This window comes from Peromyscus californicus, unplaced genomic scaffold, assembly GCF_007827085.1.
Source record: "Peromyscus californicus insignis strain IS unplaced genomic scaffold, ASM782708v3 Scaffold_17__1_contigs__length_78620276, whole genome shotgun sequence".
Lineage (NCBI taxonomy): Eukaryota > Metazoa > Chordata > Mammalia > Rodentia > Cricetidae > Peromyscus > Peromyscus californicus.
The window spans coordinates 2,808,275-2,825,769 of record NW_026294469.1 but is presented as its reverse complement, the minus strand read 5'-3'; the positions used below and the strand labels follow the sequence as shown (position 1 = coordinate 2,825,769).

General features: G+C 49.9%; 1 protein-coding gene across 4 annotated transcripts in view; it reads right to left on the bottom strand.

The window, feature by feature from the left end:
- Cables1 (Cdk5 and Abl enzyme substrate 1) overlaps positions 1-17,495 on the bottom strand; it is a 110,035-nt gene that overhangs the window by 20,433 nt on the left and 72,107 nt on the right. For all 4 annotated transcript variants that reach the window (XM_052741531.1, XM_052741532.1, XM_052741533.1 and 1 more), the window contains one exon: positions 640-736. In XM_052741531.1, the coding sequence (XP_052597491.1) occupies positions 640-736 (97 nt within the window). The remainder of the gene's footprint in view (positions 1-639; positions 737-17,495) is intronic.

Sequence of the window (17,495 nt, the reverse complement as noted above, 5' to 3'; positions counted from 1 at the left end):
GTAGGCACCCCACATACAGCCTGAACGAGGCATCGTGTCTTGGACAGAGCTGACAGATGCCCTGAGGGTGAGGACAGCTGTTTGGGAGCCTCCCACAGGAGCGCAGGCTTTTTGGGAGGTTGTAATGAAGACTACCACAGGTCAGCAGATTACAAATTTTGCTCCTTGGACTTCAACTTAGCAGCTCACTGTACTGTGGGTGAAATCTGACTGTTTAGCGGGATACCACACTGACACAGTTTAGTGGTCACCGTGCTGGGCGGAGGCACTCGGGGCTTCTTGGGATCATGGGAAGCCAAAACTTTACTAGAGGCTGGAATATTGCTCACTGATACCTCTCTTTCACAGATACACAAACCATCACTCCATCTTGGAATGTGGATGTGTTTATAAGTATGTGAATATTGCACAATCAGCTGTAAACAGTGTGAGCAGAAATGCACATTCCTCGGGACCTCCTGCCACGCCTCTACTGAGTTACTGGCTTGGTGGTTTCTGTCTGCACAGAGCTGGAGTGAGATGATGCATCGCACTGAGGAACCTGCCCTGACCTTGCAAGTAAGTCTTATGCTCTAGCTCTCTGCCTTTGCATCCTGGGCCTTGCACCAATTGCAAAATTTCAGACACTAGAAACCTTACCTTCCCATCAGCCCCCAGCTCCACACCATCAAGGCCAATGATCTCCTTCAGGCTCATGGCCCCTGCTGACTGTCTCCCTCCATCCAACTTCAGGTCCCTAGGAAGCACAAGCCAAGAGAAAATGCTTTTGTGTGTTTCCCAAAGAATGACACTCGCCGTATGACAGCACGGACACACTGATGAAATGACCCGGGGGGGGGGGGGGGGACGGGGTAGCAACAGTGCTCTGGGAGTCACGCTCTCCTGTCACTCTCACGCAAGTGACATCCAAATGAACAGAACAGTCAGGAGGAAGCGGGCCTTGGAAGCCCCTGGCTACCACCACCCTCCGCGTGGCCTCTGTGTTTTCAGACACAGGGGGGCATTTCCTGAATGCTGGGGACAGTGGGTCTCTTGGGATCTAGTGCTGGCTTCTTTTTGAAGTTGCTAAGATCACCTCTCCTTGCCACACTTCTTTACCAGATGGGACAAATCAATGACTTCAACAGCGACCAGGTATTGCTGGCAATGAAAGGTCAACGCCACAGTAGTTAGGCCGACCACCTTAACAGCGAGTGTCCTCTCGTCAAAGGAGAGCCCCAGGAGTGACATAAGCCTTCTAACACTGTGGCACAATTTCTAAAGCCTTTCACCGTCATGCTTTTGGTTATGACGATACCATTAACCCATTTTACAGAGGAGGAGACTGAGGCTTGTCAAGGCCACCAAGAGAGCAGATTGTGTATTAAATGTCCTTCCTAACACATAGCACCACCCTGGTGATGCAGGATAGGGTCACTGTGACTATGTCCAGGTAGAATTACCCACTGTGTCAGAGGGTGAGTCTCTCCAGAGTCACCTAGTGCCTTTCTGACTATCTACTACAGTCTGGCTCCTATGGCCAGGCATTCTGTATTAGTCAGTACAGGACAGGAGAAGGCGTCCAGGGTTTTCTGTGACACCCCAGGGTTCTGTACTGCAGCCATGTTTGGGTACTGCCTTCCAGCTTCTGTCTGATACACAGTGCTTGCTGGTGAAGTCCACGTTAGACTGACAGCATGCTCGTCACGGGACCTGGATGGAGACTCCATAACCAGAGACTGAGAATGTGGGCAAGAGACAGTAATGTGGAGAGGCCAACAGCAACCCAGGGGAGAGAGGAGGAGGGCTGGGGAGTGACGCGGGGAAGCGAAGGGAAAGCAGACATCCCCGGCCCAGCCGCTGCTTCCATCTATGGGCACGCCAAGCATGGCCCAGCTCCTTCGACTGTCTTCAAAATCAGCACACAGACCTTCTGCACCTAGTAGTGCTGCATTCTTGAAGCCATTTTCTTGAGAGGAGATGGCTCACCTCGCTCAAAATGACATCAAAGTCACACAGGACAAAGGCAAACAAATCTCAGAACTCTCAGTTTATAAGGTCCCCTCGCCCCCTCTCTCTACCTTTCCTCTCTCCTCTCTGTCTCCCTCCCCCTTCCCTCCCTCCCTCTCGTGAACATTGTCAATCAGTACTTCTCCAAGCCCTCCCCATGTATGTGATTCCCAACATCAAGCTCGCCTCCCCTGTTTGGGAGCAGAGCATAGCAAGACTCAAACTGTAACAAGGAGCTGGGCGGTGGTGGCACACGCCTTTAATCCCAGCACAGATCTCCGAGTGAGTTCTAGGACAGCCAGGGGTACACAGAGAAACCCTGTCTTGAAACACCAAACCAAAAAAAAAAAAAAAGCAACAAAGAGGCAGAAGTCATCCAAATGAGGACTTCAAGAATGTTCTAGGCAAGGGATCTGCTTTCGGATGTATCTAAGTCCTCTCTGATGGAGACCACTCTCCTCAAGCACTCGGGTGTCCAGGATTATGTGTGTGGCTTTCTCAAGATGCTGTGCTGGCGCTGAACCAGCAGCTAGGAAGACAGAGCATGCTAGAAAAAGAGAAAGCAGGGCCTTCGGAGGTCACCGGGTCCCCTGGAGCTAGGTCCACCCCGAGGGACGCCACCTGACTGATCTACCCACAGTGCTTCTCAATGGATTCAGCAATCAAGCTGGAGGCCAGTGCACCGTGGCACTAGCTGGGGGCAGCATGGGTACCGTGAAAAACTCGAAGGCTGACATTAACAGAAAGGTAGGTGTCATCTTCTGAGGGGCGGCGGGGGGCAAGAAACCCAGGGGAATGACTATTAAAGCCAACCTGTGTGCAGAGGGCCTCCAGGAGTGTTTTCTTTCATGCTCCATCTGCACAGCATCTCAGAGGTAAAGAAACTGAGGCATTTGCCAGCGGTAGTCTGGTGTCAAATCCCTTCAGCTGCCCTTGGGTTGTTCGTACTACTGAGTCCTCAGGACAGCCTGGCTCCAGTCAGTTGTTAAATGCGCACAGCACAGTGGACAGAGTCGAACCAGCCACGCCTCTTCCCACACTCCTTCCCGGTGTTTCCCACAAGGGAAAAAAGCTATAACAAAAACTGTATCATACAGGATTCCTCCCAGGAGCCGACCCACAATCCCTATGCAGAGAATCAGAGATTCCCATATGGACCCAGGAAATTGTCCAAGTGTCCAGGGACATTTGGGTCCACAAAGAGGTCAGGCGAGGCTCCACCCTGCCTCCCTCCCCACAGGAATCCACCTAAGTGACCTGCTAGCGTTTCCCCCTGGCTTCCCACTTTGTCATTATACCTTCTAATACAATATTCACTGTGCCTGGACCAGGGCCAGGGCAAGTAGAAAGTAATATAAAGACAACCTTCAACTATGCCTTGGGTCATCTATGGTTCAGGATGGACCAGTGTCACCCAACAGAACTCCTTTCCCAGGCTGGAGGTGCTCTCCATCTGCACCGTCCCATACAGTGGTCACTGGTCACATGGGAAATATGATCTGGTTAAGAAAGTTAATTCTTCAGTTGTATGAACTCTTTGTGTATGTGTGTGTGTGTGTGTGTGTGTGTGTGTGTGTGTGTGTGTATGTGTGTGTGTGTGTGTCTCACTCTACAGTCTATGCTTGCCCACAATCCTCCTGCTTCAGCTCCCAGAATGTGGGGGTTAGAGGTATGTACCACCATGCCCACATTAATTGTATGAAATTTTAATCAACTTAATATAAATGGCCACTCGTGGCTAGTGGCTACCATATTGGGCTAACTTTTGGTGCTTTCCTGTCAGGACTGTGGCTTCAATTCATTTGTAACTTCCATGATAAAACCATACAGTCACATGCAATGTATTTAATAATGTGGACCGGGTCTCCCCATTTTCTTCCCCAAAGTAGCCTGGCCACTTGCTGTCTGTAGCCTCAGGGATATTTACCTTTCAGGCCACAGCTCACTGAGGAGATGTGCCAGGCATCCTAGAGGCAGAGGAACAATGAGAAGAGCAGGGTGGCCCTCAGTGGGGAGGTAATGATGACCTTGGGCTCCCTCGGCTTGGCATTCTATCGGTACTCCTAGACTAAGTGTTCCCAGCTATAATCAAAACCCACAGCTGCAGGTGGCACAGGGCCTCGGCAATCTTTGGGCCTGGAGGAGTCACAGGGCAGGGGTGTTATAGTAGACTGCTGGCAGTATCAGGGCACACCAGTGAGCAATGACCAGTGTACGGGTCAACCTGTGAGCAGTGATCCCTTTGGGGGTCAAACGACCCTTTTACAGGGGTTGCATATCAGACATCCTGCATATCAGATATTTACATTAAGATTCATAACAGTTATGAAATAGGAATAAAATAATTGTATCGTGGGGTTCACCATAACATGAAGAACTTCATTAAAGGGTTGCATGTAGTTGGAAGTTTTCCTATGTCCCACCCGGTCTTCAGCCGCTCAGACCCAAGTAAACAAACACAGAGGCTTATATTAATTAAAACTGCTTGGCCATTAGCTCAGTCTTCCTACTGACCAGCTCTTACACTTAAACTCAGCCCATTTCTGTTAATCTATATGTTGCCACGTGTTCTGTGGCTTTACCTGTGTGCCATTACATGCACAGCGGGCTGGTGACTCCTGACTCAGCCTTCTTCCCAGAATTCTCCTTGTCTGCTTATCCCGCCTATACTTCCTGCCTGGCTACTGGCCAATCAGTGTTTTATTAAACCAGTGTACAAGAGCATTACCCCACAGCAGTCGCAGCGTTAGGAAGGTTGAGAACACTACCCTAGGCCTTTCTTCATATAGTCATAGAGACTGGAAAGAGAGGGTATCTGGGATCTGAGTTTCTCAACAGCCTTGTGTCAGGGGAGAGAGGGAGGTAACAGATTGGAAGAACTAAAGAATCTTCTCAACTGCAGCTGGCACACTCGTATGGCAGTCACTCGAGAACAGTACTTTGTGATGTTTGGGATACACGTTTCTGTGTATTCTCTCAGGCTGTCACTGGAACGGGACATGGTTCTTGGTGGGAACGAGTTAAGAGCACATGCATATACACATGTGTGCCTCGAGTCACAGCACAGAAAACAAAGCTCATTCATGACTTTCTGATGATCACTGAATTTTTTTTTTTTTTTTTGTCTTTTTAGGATCTGATCTTGAAACTCACTTATATAGCAGGAGGGGACCTTGAACTTCTGGCCGTTCTGTTTCTACCTCCCAAGGGCTGGGGTCACAAGCATGCACCACTATGCCCCGTTTTCTGTGGTGCTGAGGATTGAACCCAGGGCTTTGTGCACGTTAGGCAAGTGTTCTACCAGCTGGGCTCCATCCTCAGGCGAGTCTCCATTTTCTTTTCTGAATTTATGGGTAGCAATTGTCAGGGTCTGAAAGCACAAGGGTGCAGATCATCTTCTCTGGGTTGGGTTTTTCCTGCTAAGTGCTCCAATAAATGTCACTGAAACCCGATATTAGCACGAACTGCAGGAAATTGCCCTTTTGGAGCCATACTTGACTGACATAATAACAGCAATTTCACAATGGGCTCCCTGACATTACAGATAACTGCCTTGGCCCGGTGTGTGATGCAGATAGAGCAACAGAGGCCTGGGCGTTGCCGGCTGCCGTCTGGAGGTGACTGCGGAAAGAACTGTGAGTTGCATGGATGTACCCAAAACAATCTTTAAAAATAATATCCAGGGAAAAAGAACTAAGCAAAAGTCTTAGGAGAGTAGGGGTAGAATCCCAGTGTGTTCTAAGATCATTGCTCTAAAATCTTATAAAATGGTTATTAAAAATATCTGTGGACTCACATGCCAGCCTTAAACCCGCAGTATGGACAACACAGAGCAACAGCTGGATGAAGCCATTGAAAGCAGATTCAAGCTGGACTTTCTTTGAAAAGCCTAGAGGATCTTCTTTTAATCCCAGATATATGTAGGGTTCAAAAGTTAATTTACTGAGACTCCGACTGTTTTTAAGAACCAAAAAGGCACTGGGTGTGGTGGCATATGCCTATAATCCCAGCATTAAAGTAGGCAGAGGTAGGTTGGTCTCTCTGGGGTCTAGGCCAGCCTGGCCTGTAGAGGAGACCCTGTCTTTAAAAAGCACCGCTTGCAGTATCCCAGATTTGCACATAGTAAGGCTTGAATGTGGTACGTTTGCCCAGGGACAAGTATGGTTTACAAGGTTGTCGGAGAAGATCTTTCTTACTTCCACGGGAGTCGTAAAACACTGGTGAAGAGCCATGAGCAAGTTGGTTCTAATCCCTGTGGCCCCAGCTCCAGAGCACACCGCAGCTTAGACTGGCCTCCCCACTCAGCTCAATTCGCAGGCCATGCAAGCTTGAACAGTTTGTAAACGCAGGACAAAGACCGGCAATGGAACCAGTCAGTGGGGGAATGGGAGGGGCTGGAGAGAGGGCCAGGGTGGGGCGGGGGCAAGATGAGAGGGGATTACAATAGGAGATGAAGGCATGTTTGGGGGAGACAGCCAAGCAGCACTTATATGCTTAAGAAAAATAGGTTGGTTCATTTGGGGGCTGCAGCGTTCTTCACAGCAGTGTGCCACAATCCTCAGCAGGAAAGTTGCTAGACCCCAGTCTTAGCTTCAGCTGCTACAGCATAAAGCAAACACATCATATTTCACCCCTCAGTCACCCGATCAAAGCCAGCTGTCAACCTACATTATCAGGTTCTCAAAGGTTATGCACCTCCCTTAACCACTGCATGGCCAACTCCCAACTCTATCTTTTCTAAAAGGCTCGGCTGACTACCATTAATGCACAGAACTGATCTTGGTAGGAAAACAGGATTCCCCACCAGACAAGAAGTTCAGGGTTCTTTCCCTTAGAGGCAAAATCAACGAACCAATCTAAAAAAATGTGATTGCGAGCCAGTGTGTGAAGGTGCTTATAATGCAAGCCAGCTGAGCTAATTGTGATTCCCAGGACATGTGTAAAAGGCAGGAGAGACTCACCCCCACAAAGTTAACCTCTGACCTCCACATATGTGCCCCCCACATCATGCACACACACCTCACACAATAATACTTAAAAAATAAATAATTGAATACTTACACCTGGGAAGTAGATGGGAAAAAGCATGTGTGATCCAAGTAGGTACTTTCCAAAGCTTTCTGCTCCTAGGATTGGGCTGTCCTGACCTCTACCCATGGTGATATCTCTAATGGTGCCTCAAGCGCAGACTCACGGGACCATCTGCGAGCACCACCCAGGAACTTGCTCTTCAAAGGGCAACAATGGCTCAAACACTTGGATATGTAAATAATTTAAGGGCTAATTAAATATTAACAGGATTTCTAGACTCTTCAAAAAGAACAGAGACTGGGAGAAAGCAGAGCTCTGAAAACTGGATTAGCAAAGGAAATACCACTTGTGAATGAGTCTTAATTAAGAGATCACACGTTGCGGGACTCCAGGACACTAGTGAGCGTTAAGAAATCCATCTGTAGTCTGCTGTAATTTGGATCTAGAATGCCCCTGAAGGTCATGTGCTAAAAAGCTTGCTCCCTCACCTGGTGTACTCCGAGAGGTGGTGGAGTCCCGAGTAGGGCCCAATGGGAGACCTCAGGTCAGGAGGTGGGCCCTAGAAGGGGATACTGAGACCCCCCTCCTTTTGGGCATCCCTGCCGTGAGATCCATGACTCAGTTCCAGCACCTGTAGTGAGTGAAGCATGGACTGCAAATGTCTGTGTGGGTGCGTGTGCATGTATGTGAAAACCACAGGACAGCTCTGTGTGTTGTTCCTAGGAGCAGTCCACCTTGCTTTTTGAGGCAGTGCTTCACTGGCCTGGAGGTAGCCTAATGGGCCAGGCTCACTGGCTACAGAGCCTAGGGGTCCACTTGTCTCTACCTCTCCAACACACACCACCACTCCTGGCTTTTTCATGGGGCGCCAGGAATCGAACTCAGGTCTTCCTGCACAAACTATGTCCCAGCCCCAGACTGAGACTTAATAACTTAAGTTCATTGTCTCTAGTGTTTGCCATAGTTGCAGAGCTAACACAGCCCCTTCAAGTGCAGTTTCACCTGCTCACATGGCGGCAGTTAACCACCAGAGTTCAAAGTCAACAAACAAGGCCAGAGCGGACAGAAAAAAAAGGGCAGCTTTTAGCTGAGAAATCTTGGCCCCTCAGACCCAGCACTTCATGGGTAAGTCATCCCCAGAAAGGCGACAGGCAGACAATGAAGGGGTCTTCATGGAGCTTACACCAAAATCTTTGTCTAAAGGCAGCTCTTAAACAGCCAGAGAATGGAATGATTCACCATGAGATCATCCAGAACCAGTCGCTGTGTGGGAATGTACTTGGTGTGAGGAAAGAAACAGCTTGTGAGTGTGTAATTTTCCACAAGAAGAGATGTTTCTGGGGCGAGTGGCCCCGACCAGGCAGGGTGCATGCAGGCTTGAAAGCTCTCTAAGAATAGACTTTGTTCTGTGTCACAAAATGGTCAGTTTTTAGGAAATGAACCCAAGCAGATGACCTCATCTGACTGCCTCATGCCAAAAGCTAAGGACACAAACACCACGTGGAAGCCGCTGACAACTTAGGACACCCCGGAGACACCTTGCACCCCACTGAGCAGTCCACGCCTGCGTGTTTGTGAGTGGTGAATCCAGTGTCTGTTGCTCAACCAAGGACTGTCGTACAAACGGCTGTGTCCATACCACAGGAGCTGTCCTGGCCAGAAGCCTCTAGCTTCCTGGTTTTCACAAGACCCCCAAACAGCACATTAACCACCCGGTCATTCTCACTTTCTTTTGCTCGGACACCTAGGCAGACTCGCCCACGGATGTCGCATATTTCAGGAAACAAGCCCTTGGGCACAGACGCCAACTCCTTTAGGCACAGAAACAATGCTGGGATAACCTTTAACACACTGCCTACTGTCTCTCACTCACTAGTGGACTGTGCTCCAAAACTTCCTGAGCTGGCAGTCTGGAACCAGAATGCATCTTTCTAATGGAGGCAGTATCATAAATGGGGATTGGCCACACTACACCCTTTCAGCCTCTAATGTAACTGAGCCAGCCCCAAAGTACAAGCCAGAGCTCTGGCCTCATCTCAGCAAAAGGCCAGTGGGTGTAAGAGGAGAAAGACACTGGAGGAAGCTGAGTCTCTTGGTTTCCTGGCTTGGGACTGACCCTTAACCAACAGCTTGAAAGGTCAAATTCACACTGTTCTACCTTCCTCTCAGACCTGCCTCTTCCTTCACTGTACTGAGCCTTTCTCCTGGGCCATTCCAGCGTTCACCATTTCCTCTGTTTCTATAACTCCATAGATCCTCTGTAGCACCTAGAGGTTCCACACCTGGTCCCATGGTGGGGGCACCAAAGCTCAGGGGTGCAGGGTAGGGGCTAGAGGGTGAGAGGAGAGCAGTCTCAGGTGGAGGCACCTGGCTGTGGGGGTCCCTAAACCCAAGTCCTTGTTCAGGGAACCATCTGTGGGAGGCCAGCTTCTACCTTTTACAGGGTTCCTATGAGGAGGAGAGAGGAAAAAGAAAATACTAGATAGAAAGCGGAGGATAGCTTCAGGAGGCCCTGGGTCAATACCCAATGGCCCCTTCTGCCTCTTCAAAAGGGCTTTTTATAACAATGCATACCGCACAGCCAAGTGCAGACCCTTCCACACACCTGGTAACCATGCACATGGTCAAGTCATCCCCTCATGCAGCCCTGTTGGATAAGGCAAGCTCAGATCTCACTAGGAAACCTCTGTGGGCTCTCACACATGACACACTTGTTTACTAAGCAGGGAAGAGTCCAGGAAGTTGTGTGCAAGTCTTTTTATGTGACGGGAGTCTCCAGGCCTAACTGCAGGTCCGTGCTAGAAGCGGGTGGGCAACGACTGACATGAGTAAGGGCCTTGGCAACTGCGCGCTGAAGGGTGAGGAATGAGGAGCTAGTTTAAACTGGGGACTCTTCCTGAGAACGGTGCGGTTTATAAGCCCTTAAGTCAGAGAAGAGATGGGCCACAGCCGTTCCCCTCCCCATTACTGCACCCCACCAACCTGCACGCTGTGAAAGGTGGGGTCTGAACAAAAAATCAAAACCACCTCTGTTGTGTCCTATGTTAGTGGTTTCACTAACATAGGATGGGAAAAGAGAAGATTGGAAGAAAATGGACCAACATGTTAGCAGTGGCTTTGCTGAGGTCTGGCTTGCGAATTTCGATCTTATTTTTATGTATTTTCTAAACTTGCTTTAACATGCATGTGCCGAGAGGAAAGAATTAAAGAATAAAAGAAAACCTGAAGATGAACCCATAGTACCTGTGAACCATTCACCGAGAGCCAGGCTGGACTTCATCTGTACTGGACAGAAGGGACCTCCCACTGATGAACTCCTGCGTCACCACAGCCTGGCAGGGGCTCTGAGCTCCCAGAGGTGGGCGCTGCAGGCACTTGTAACGATGAGTCAGCTGGAGCCAGCGGCTGCCGGCTCCATCCCCCGGGCCACCCCTTGCCTGGCTTCAGGTGCCATTGGCACGGATCACCAAGACGGCTAAGGGAGGAGTGGACTTGTCCCCATCCTCTTCAGGACTGGACTCCACGTAAACTTGTGTTGTCAGAACAGCGGGGAACCGTGAGGTGAGAGGTGACAGCTAACAGGATGTCGCTAAAGTCCTTCGAGCTCCCGTCTGATCTGAAGACGCTGCCTTTGTTGAACTGGCATTGCTGGAGTTATCCGCCATTTCAAACATCCTTTACAAATGACCTCAAGGGCACTCGAGAAGAGCGCCTTTATGTCCGGGAAGGGCTTCCATGTCCTCAGAAGTCCTCTGTTCACTAGGCTCTGCCTGTCTGCTGCTGTGTGAGGCGTAACCCACCCTTGGGGACTATCAGTGGAACATCCACCTCACACCTGGGTAATTTGAAAGAAATGGGCACAACCCATGGGCCTCTTCATCCACGCAGGTCAGTAATCCCGCATCTTTCTAATGCATGCACTCAGAGACAGCTGCGTGGACCTCTACAAAGAGAGAAGAAAGGACTACCAGGTGTGACTGGGATGCATGAGGGAAGGAGGACCAGGCAGGAACGTCACCTCACCCCAAGATGAAGTGCCCCCTCTCCACAGCACCGACCTTGGGAAACTGCTCTCTTCTACCTATGCTGAGTTCCACTCAAAAGGCCCGTTACTTAAACAGAAGCAGGGTACAGCTGAAGGAAAAGTGTGCTGACCTGCAAGGGGGGGGGGGGCAGGTGCCATTTACCTTTTGATCTGTTTTAGAGATGTTCAGGCCACCAACTCTGACAAAAGCCAGTGGGCCTAAGCAAAGACAGCAGAAGTCACGTGACCTTAGCAACAGGCCTGAACGCTCAGCATGGATACTTGCCATACCAGTGAGGCAAAAAGGCAGTCTGCCCTGGCTGTGTGAACACTGGGTCACCTGGCTGGTGAGCACAGAGCGGGGGGCCTCGCGGTGTTCCCCAGAAGCATATGGCTGTAGCTTGAGGCCCTCTATCACTCTAGGCTTAGCAAAGTTCTTGTCGCTGTGACAAAGCCACTTGGAGAGAAACAAGGGACCATGGCCCACGTCAGTTCACCTTGTTAGTCCTTTCAAGGCCATCTGTCCAGCTTTCTGTTTCTCTGGAGATGCCCCCAAGGACCAAGTGCCAGGTCAAAGGTTCCACAGAATACCGGCTCTCACCAAAACATACTGCCTGTCTGCATTTGGTAGGCCAGTGCTATGCCTCCCCCATGAAATGAGCAACACCCCAAGCCTGGAAATGCAGCCCTGGAAAACATGCCCCCCCTCCACCCAGTTATCTGTGAAAGTGGTGTGTTCGCTGTGTTCCATGCCGAGCACTGCAGCTGCTCTGAGAACTAAGATAGAGTCCATGTCCACAAGTTAAAATCCATCTACGGGCACGTTCACCAACCTCAGCAACGGCACCAGAGAGGCTCTTGGCAGAGCCTCAGCGAGGTACTGGGGTGGGGAAGGGGCCTCCGGAAGCTGTTTAGAAAGGCTCACTTCCTTCAGACTGGGTCAGTGAGTGACAGAGCAGTGTTCCAGATGAAAATCCCCACAGCAAGGAAAGTCGGACAAGGAATCCACAGGCATCTTGCTGGTCTGAGACACCACGGGGAGAGATGGTCTAAAAAGGACCCTTGTCTATGTAGAGGCTGGGCAGGGGCCTCGGGTTCAGCGAGGAAGAACAACACGAAGATTAAGTATGAACTCCCCACCCCCTAGAAGGTTCGTGAGATGTGCTGTGGGGTTGCTATTTTGAGTGGTTTTGTAAAGTTTGGTTGATGGGACCTAGGTGGAGGAAATGGGTCGCTGGGGAAAGGGGGTGTTCTTGGAGGTTATATCACAGACAAGGAGACAAGAGCAGAGACTCTCAGAACAGTCACACAAAGAAACCACAGATCTGAGCTGGGGTGAGGGGCCAGTGTCAGTGTTAAGGGAAGGACTGAGCGGGCAGTTCAGGGGTCAGTGGATGACTGACTGGATGGGCAGGTGCTGTCACCTGCAGCTGAGCTCAGGGCCCATGGGAAAACAGCTCCCTGTGCTGGAGGACCCTCCTTGGGTGACTGGAATCTGATCTGCAGTTGTCTTGAGGGGGGACACACCTGTGGGGTGGCAATTCTCAGGGATCCTTGTTGCCTTGGGAATTCCTTCTGGGGCTGACGTTGGACTGGAGGCTTCACTGGCCTCCCCAGGTTCAGTGTGAACCAGTGGAATCTTCAGTGGACCACTGTGGCAAAGACCACAGGCAAAACTACATTTCCCAGATCCCCAGAGGTGGCCCAGGGTCCCTCAGGGAGAAGTGCTCATGTGAAGCCTATTGGAGGAAATGAGTCACACCTGGGCAAGACAGGCATTCCTGGCAAGCCCGGGGGACCCATGGGAACTGCAATGGTAGTGTTTCTGTGGGAGAGGCCGGGGGTTGGGGGGAGGGGGGAGGTGGTGAGGCACACGTCTGCCCTGGCTGCACTGCCTCTCAGGCTGCACTGCCTCTCAGGCTGCACTGCCTCCCACTGGGCTGTTCCTGGTGCCCAGGCTGCTTTTGTTTTTTCCTGGAGAGTCTGTGAGGTCTTGAAAGCCTCCCACAACCCTGACCATGACAGGGATTCTGAATCTGCAGCTCAGGACGCCGAGTATCCACTGGGACCCTGCACTGCACTCTTGTGTGCAGAGCCACTGTGGGACATGGTACATGGATGCCCTACCGTAGGAAAGACCCGTGTTTCTAATGGAAAGGCCCAGAAAAAAAGAGCCATCAAAATAATAGTGGATGATTTCTCCTGAAATGTTACATACGGGCAACTGTGTAAGTCAAACTACATTTGGGAGCAGTTATGAAAGCTTTGAGCAGCCTGGAGAGACGGCTCAAGGGTTAGAAGCATGTACGGTTCTTGCAAAGGGCCTGAATTTGGTCCCAGCACCCACATAAGGCAGCTCACAGTCACCTGTAACTCCAGCTCCAGGGGGATCTGATGCCTCTGACCTCTGCAGGCACGGCACTCACATGTACCCACCCCTCCATACATGATTAAAAAGAAGTTTAAAAGAAAGAAAATTCTGTTTTCAAAGTCCTGTCACCCACGGGGGAAGGGATGACATGCCTTATGCTATGAAGAGTAACTCTCTTACAGAAACACTGGACACCCCGAGAGAGGCAACGGTGGCACACACCGGGTCTAGACTTGGGGACAAACACTTCAAAGTCCCAAGTCCCTTCCCAATACTAGAGGAGGCGGCCGGCGGCCAGCATGGGCCCCGTGGGGAGAGTGCCGAGGGCTCGAGTGTGTGGTACAGCACCAGGAACAGTCACTCCTCCCTCTTTTCACAGGCCCCTCAGACTAAAGACAAAAATACTCAAATGGGGAAATTACTTTTCATTTAAGATTCTATCCAGAGCAGGCACAGTGGCACATACCCATAATTCCCATTACTCAGGAGCATCGTGAGTTTGAGGCCAGCCTGGGCAACAAAGCAAGACCTTACCTCAAAATAAAAATAAGCAAGTAATCAAGGCTGTGGTTGTGGCTCAGTGGTAGGGAATTTGCCCATCATGCATTAGGCCCTGGGTTCAGTATAGGGAGGGGGAGAGTTTGTCCACTGCTGCCTGGAGTTACTCCTGGAGAATTTAATGCCATAGGGTAAATGAGCATCCCTCACAGCCTTCTGAAAGCCATCACCCAACAGCTTGGTCACCAAAGTTCCCAGGAAGTGACCCCTGGTGTGACTCCCATAAATACCATAAAGTCTGGAGACAGCAAGTCTAACCCTAAAAGGGTGGTTGAGAAGGGAAGGCCAGCTGGGGCTAAGTGCTGTGGGCTGAGCTGTCCCATAGCCACGGACACAGTCCCGCTACCCTCTGTCCTCACTCTCTTTGGCTGAGGTTGCACAGTCCCACTGTGTCTCATCCCTCTCAAGAAAATGATAACATAGGTACCTATCTTACCCAGTCCTCAGAAGAAGGAATGAGCACACACACCTGGAAGGCACTAGGAAACGGCCCCACACACTGCTCGATGCTCTGTTTTAGCACACAAACCTCCAGCTATACCCTCTGAAAATCATAATAAGCCGTTCTCTCAAACAGCTTTCCCTACACATGAAGGCAGTCTGAACTTGGGGACAACTGTCACATAACCAGGTCCCCTGCTTGCACTGGAAGGTCTAGAAGTCATCCTGGAGACTCCGAACACCAGCTTAGCACAGACCTGACCGCTTGTAAGTACCCTGAGTACTTCACACTGTTCTCAATTCTTGGGGATCACCAGACCAGAAAACTGCCCAAACTCACCCATCTGTGCATGTTCTGAAATCTGAAAGTTTAAAAAGACCCATGCAGAATAATTTTTCAGGTGAGCGCTAGAAGCCACTGACTGTTGACAGGTGGGGAGTGTGAACCACGTCTCACTCACAGTCTCTTCAGTGAGACTTACCACTTCCACACCAGCCGTGTAGACAAAGATTTGGAAACAACCACTGGCACCCATGGCCGCTTGGGAGATGTGAGCCAAACATTCCAAACAGGAACCATAAAAGAATGGAGGTGGAGGGCTGAGTGATGGTCGTGTGAGAGCTGGGGCTGTCCCATGACCAGGACTCCTGCAAAGCTCACTTCTGATTTCTCCCTTACCAGGATGGAACACTTGCTCGGAAGCAGGATTCCAGCTTGGACATGGCTCTATTGAATTCTTTCCATGTAGCAGGCCGTTAACCACGCCGGAAGCTGACTTATCCTCAGACATCTTTGGAAGTCCACGGAGTCTCAGATATTTCTGTGTCCCTAAGGGCTCACACATCTAGCTCAGCACACTTGCACTGTCTGTCTGAATTCTCTCACTTCCTCCTTCTGGGCTCCACTTGCCCTAAGCATTGGGCAGCTGCTTAGGACTCAACTGTCGGGTGGCTGTTTCGTTCGGTAGTAAGTTTGTGTCTAGTCTCGATGAGAAGAGATATCTTCATGTTCACTACGCCCGCTGCTTTGAACAGTGCCTGGCAAGCAGGAGGTACTCTCTAGATTCCAAGAACAGGATTGAATCCTGCTCTGCGGTAGTGGGGCCTGAACATCTACACAGGGAAGGAGGAGAGGTGGGAAGGAACCTAGAGGTGGGTGGGGCCACAGATTTTACACAGCCAAGGATTCTGAAGACAATTCAGGGGCAGTAATGTGTTCTCCATCAGGGGACTCATGCATACTGGGGACTACAAAGGACTGAATGCAAAAACAATAAGAAATGGATGGTGAAACCTCTCCTAAGATCGATCTGTCAGCATTGCTCAACTGATACCAGGTGCCAAAATCAGTGTTCACTTCAGGTGAAAAACACACACACACAGGCACAAAGCTTCAGGGCCACAGCAGATGAGGCAGGGCGAGCCAAGAGAATGGGAGGTGGAGTTGGGAGGCTGCTATGCTGAACAAGAAGCCAGAAAACACACCCAGGAAGACAAGGCTGCCTATCTGAGAGATGCTTGCCCCGAAAAGGAGGTTCAAGTACATGCAGAGGAACAACTGAGTTTCCTGTGTTTGTGACCTTGTTGACGCTAGGCGTACACCGCATCTTCTCCACTGCTGTGTTGTCTGTATTCCAGACTCAACAGTCTGGAATAATCATGCTCTCATGGCGTGGTCCACACACAGGAGCACAAAGGAAACATGGGAACCAGAGAACAGAGCTCAGAGCTCTAGGTTGATACACAACCCCCACCCCAGCCCTGCACAACCCTGGAATCAAAGCCGGAAGGACAGACTATCTGACCTCTGCAGGCCTTTCCAGCCTTGGACTTCTGTGACAGATGGCTATGTCACAGGACAAGCTTTTGGATAAGTGTGAGGCATCTTCCCCAGTGGAAATGTATTATGTAATAAGTCGATGTGTACACGAGCTAAAACAACTCGTGCTGTTTACTAATAAATACCATCGTACTGCGCTAATATGTATATTCTCTTAGATGTCTATTAATATAGCTTTTTATTTGAAGTTATTTCTCATTAATAAAAGAATTGTAGCTATCAGTGGATAATTATGGCAAATGTGCTATCATTTATTTATAAATAGAATGTCTGTTTATTAAAATGTCAAAAGCACGGAACACCACCCGGCCACTCAAGTGGAGTACTTGGCATCATGCTCAGAGTCCCCTAGTTGCTTTGGTAGAAGGTAGACTCTGTTCAGACAACAGACTGGTTCCCCCTGTGAGGTCTTACAAAGAAACTGTGCTTTGGTTATAGAATTCATTGCTGGGCCCCTTGGTTTCCTCAACTATAAAAATCTTGGAGAAATGGTCGACTCTAATCTGCTCATGTCTAAGACATAATAGTTATATCCAAATGTCTCTATCCAGGGCCACAATGCAGAACAGTCAAGTCCACAGGTGGTTCTAAAAGGCAGGCCTTCCCAGCATCAGGGACACCAGGCATGAACAGATGCTGTTAGGTACCAGCTGCCTGCCAGCTTGCATTTCCCTGAGGTATCTAAAAATGTAGACGGCCACATGGAGCCATGGTGAGATGGTTTGGATAATCTCTATTCAAACATTTATTGGCTTTGAGAAAAATACCCAGACCTTCAAAGTCACAACTGAAAAACATACGATCTTCAAAGTTCTTCACACTGACTCTCCATGCCGTGTGCCATGTTGGGAACCTCGTGTCCACAAACTCCTGTGAGCCTCAGGTGCCCTCTGGGAAGCAGATAACGTCAATGCTCCATATCCTGGAAAGATTGCCACAGAAGTGGAACTTGTGTGGCATGTCTGCAGGGGTTGGGGGGAGGCCATACAAATGGTTCCCACTCCCACTCTTGCCTGGGACCACTGCTCTCACAGATCATAGCTGTGAAATGTTAAGTTCTTGGTACAACAGTGAGGGGTACCCGCATACGGACATTAACACTTTGGAAATGAACCAAATGTGAACAAGATGAAATGTAATGTATGGAGAAGCCAAATTATTTTATAGAACAGAATGGGTCCTTAGTTAGGAAGGGGCAGTGGTCACCTGCTGGAACATCTTCAGCATCTATTTAAAACAGT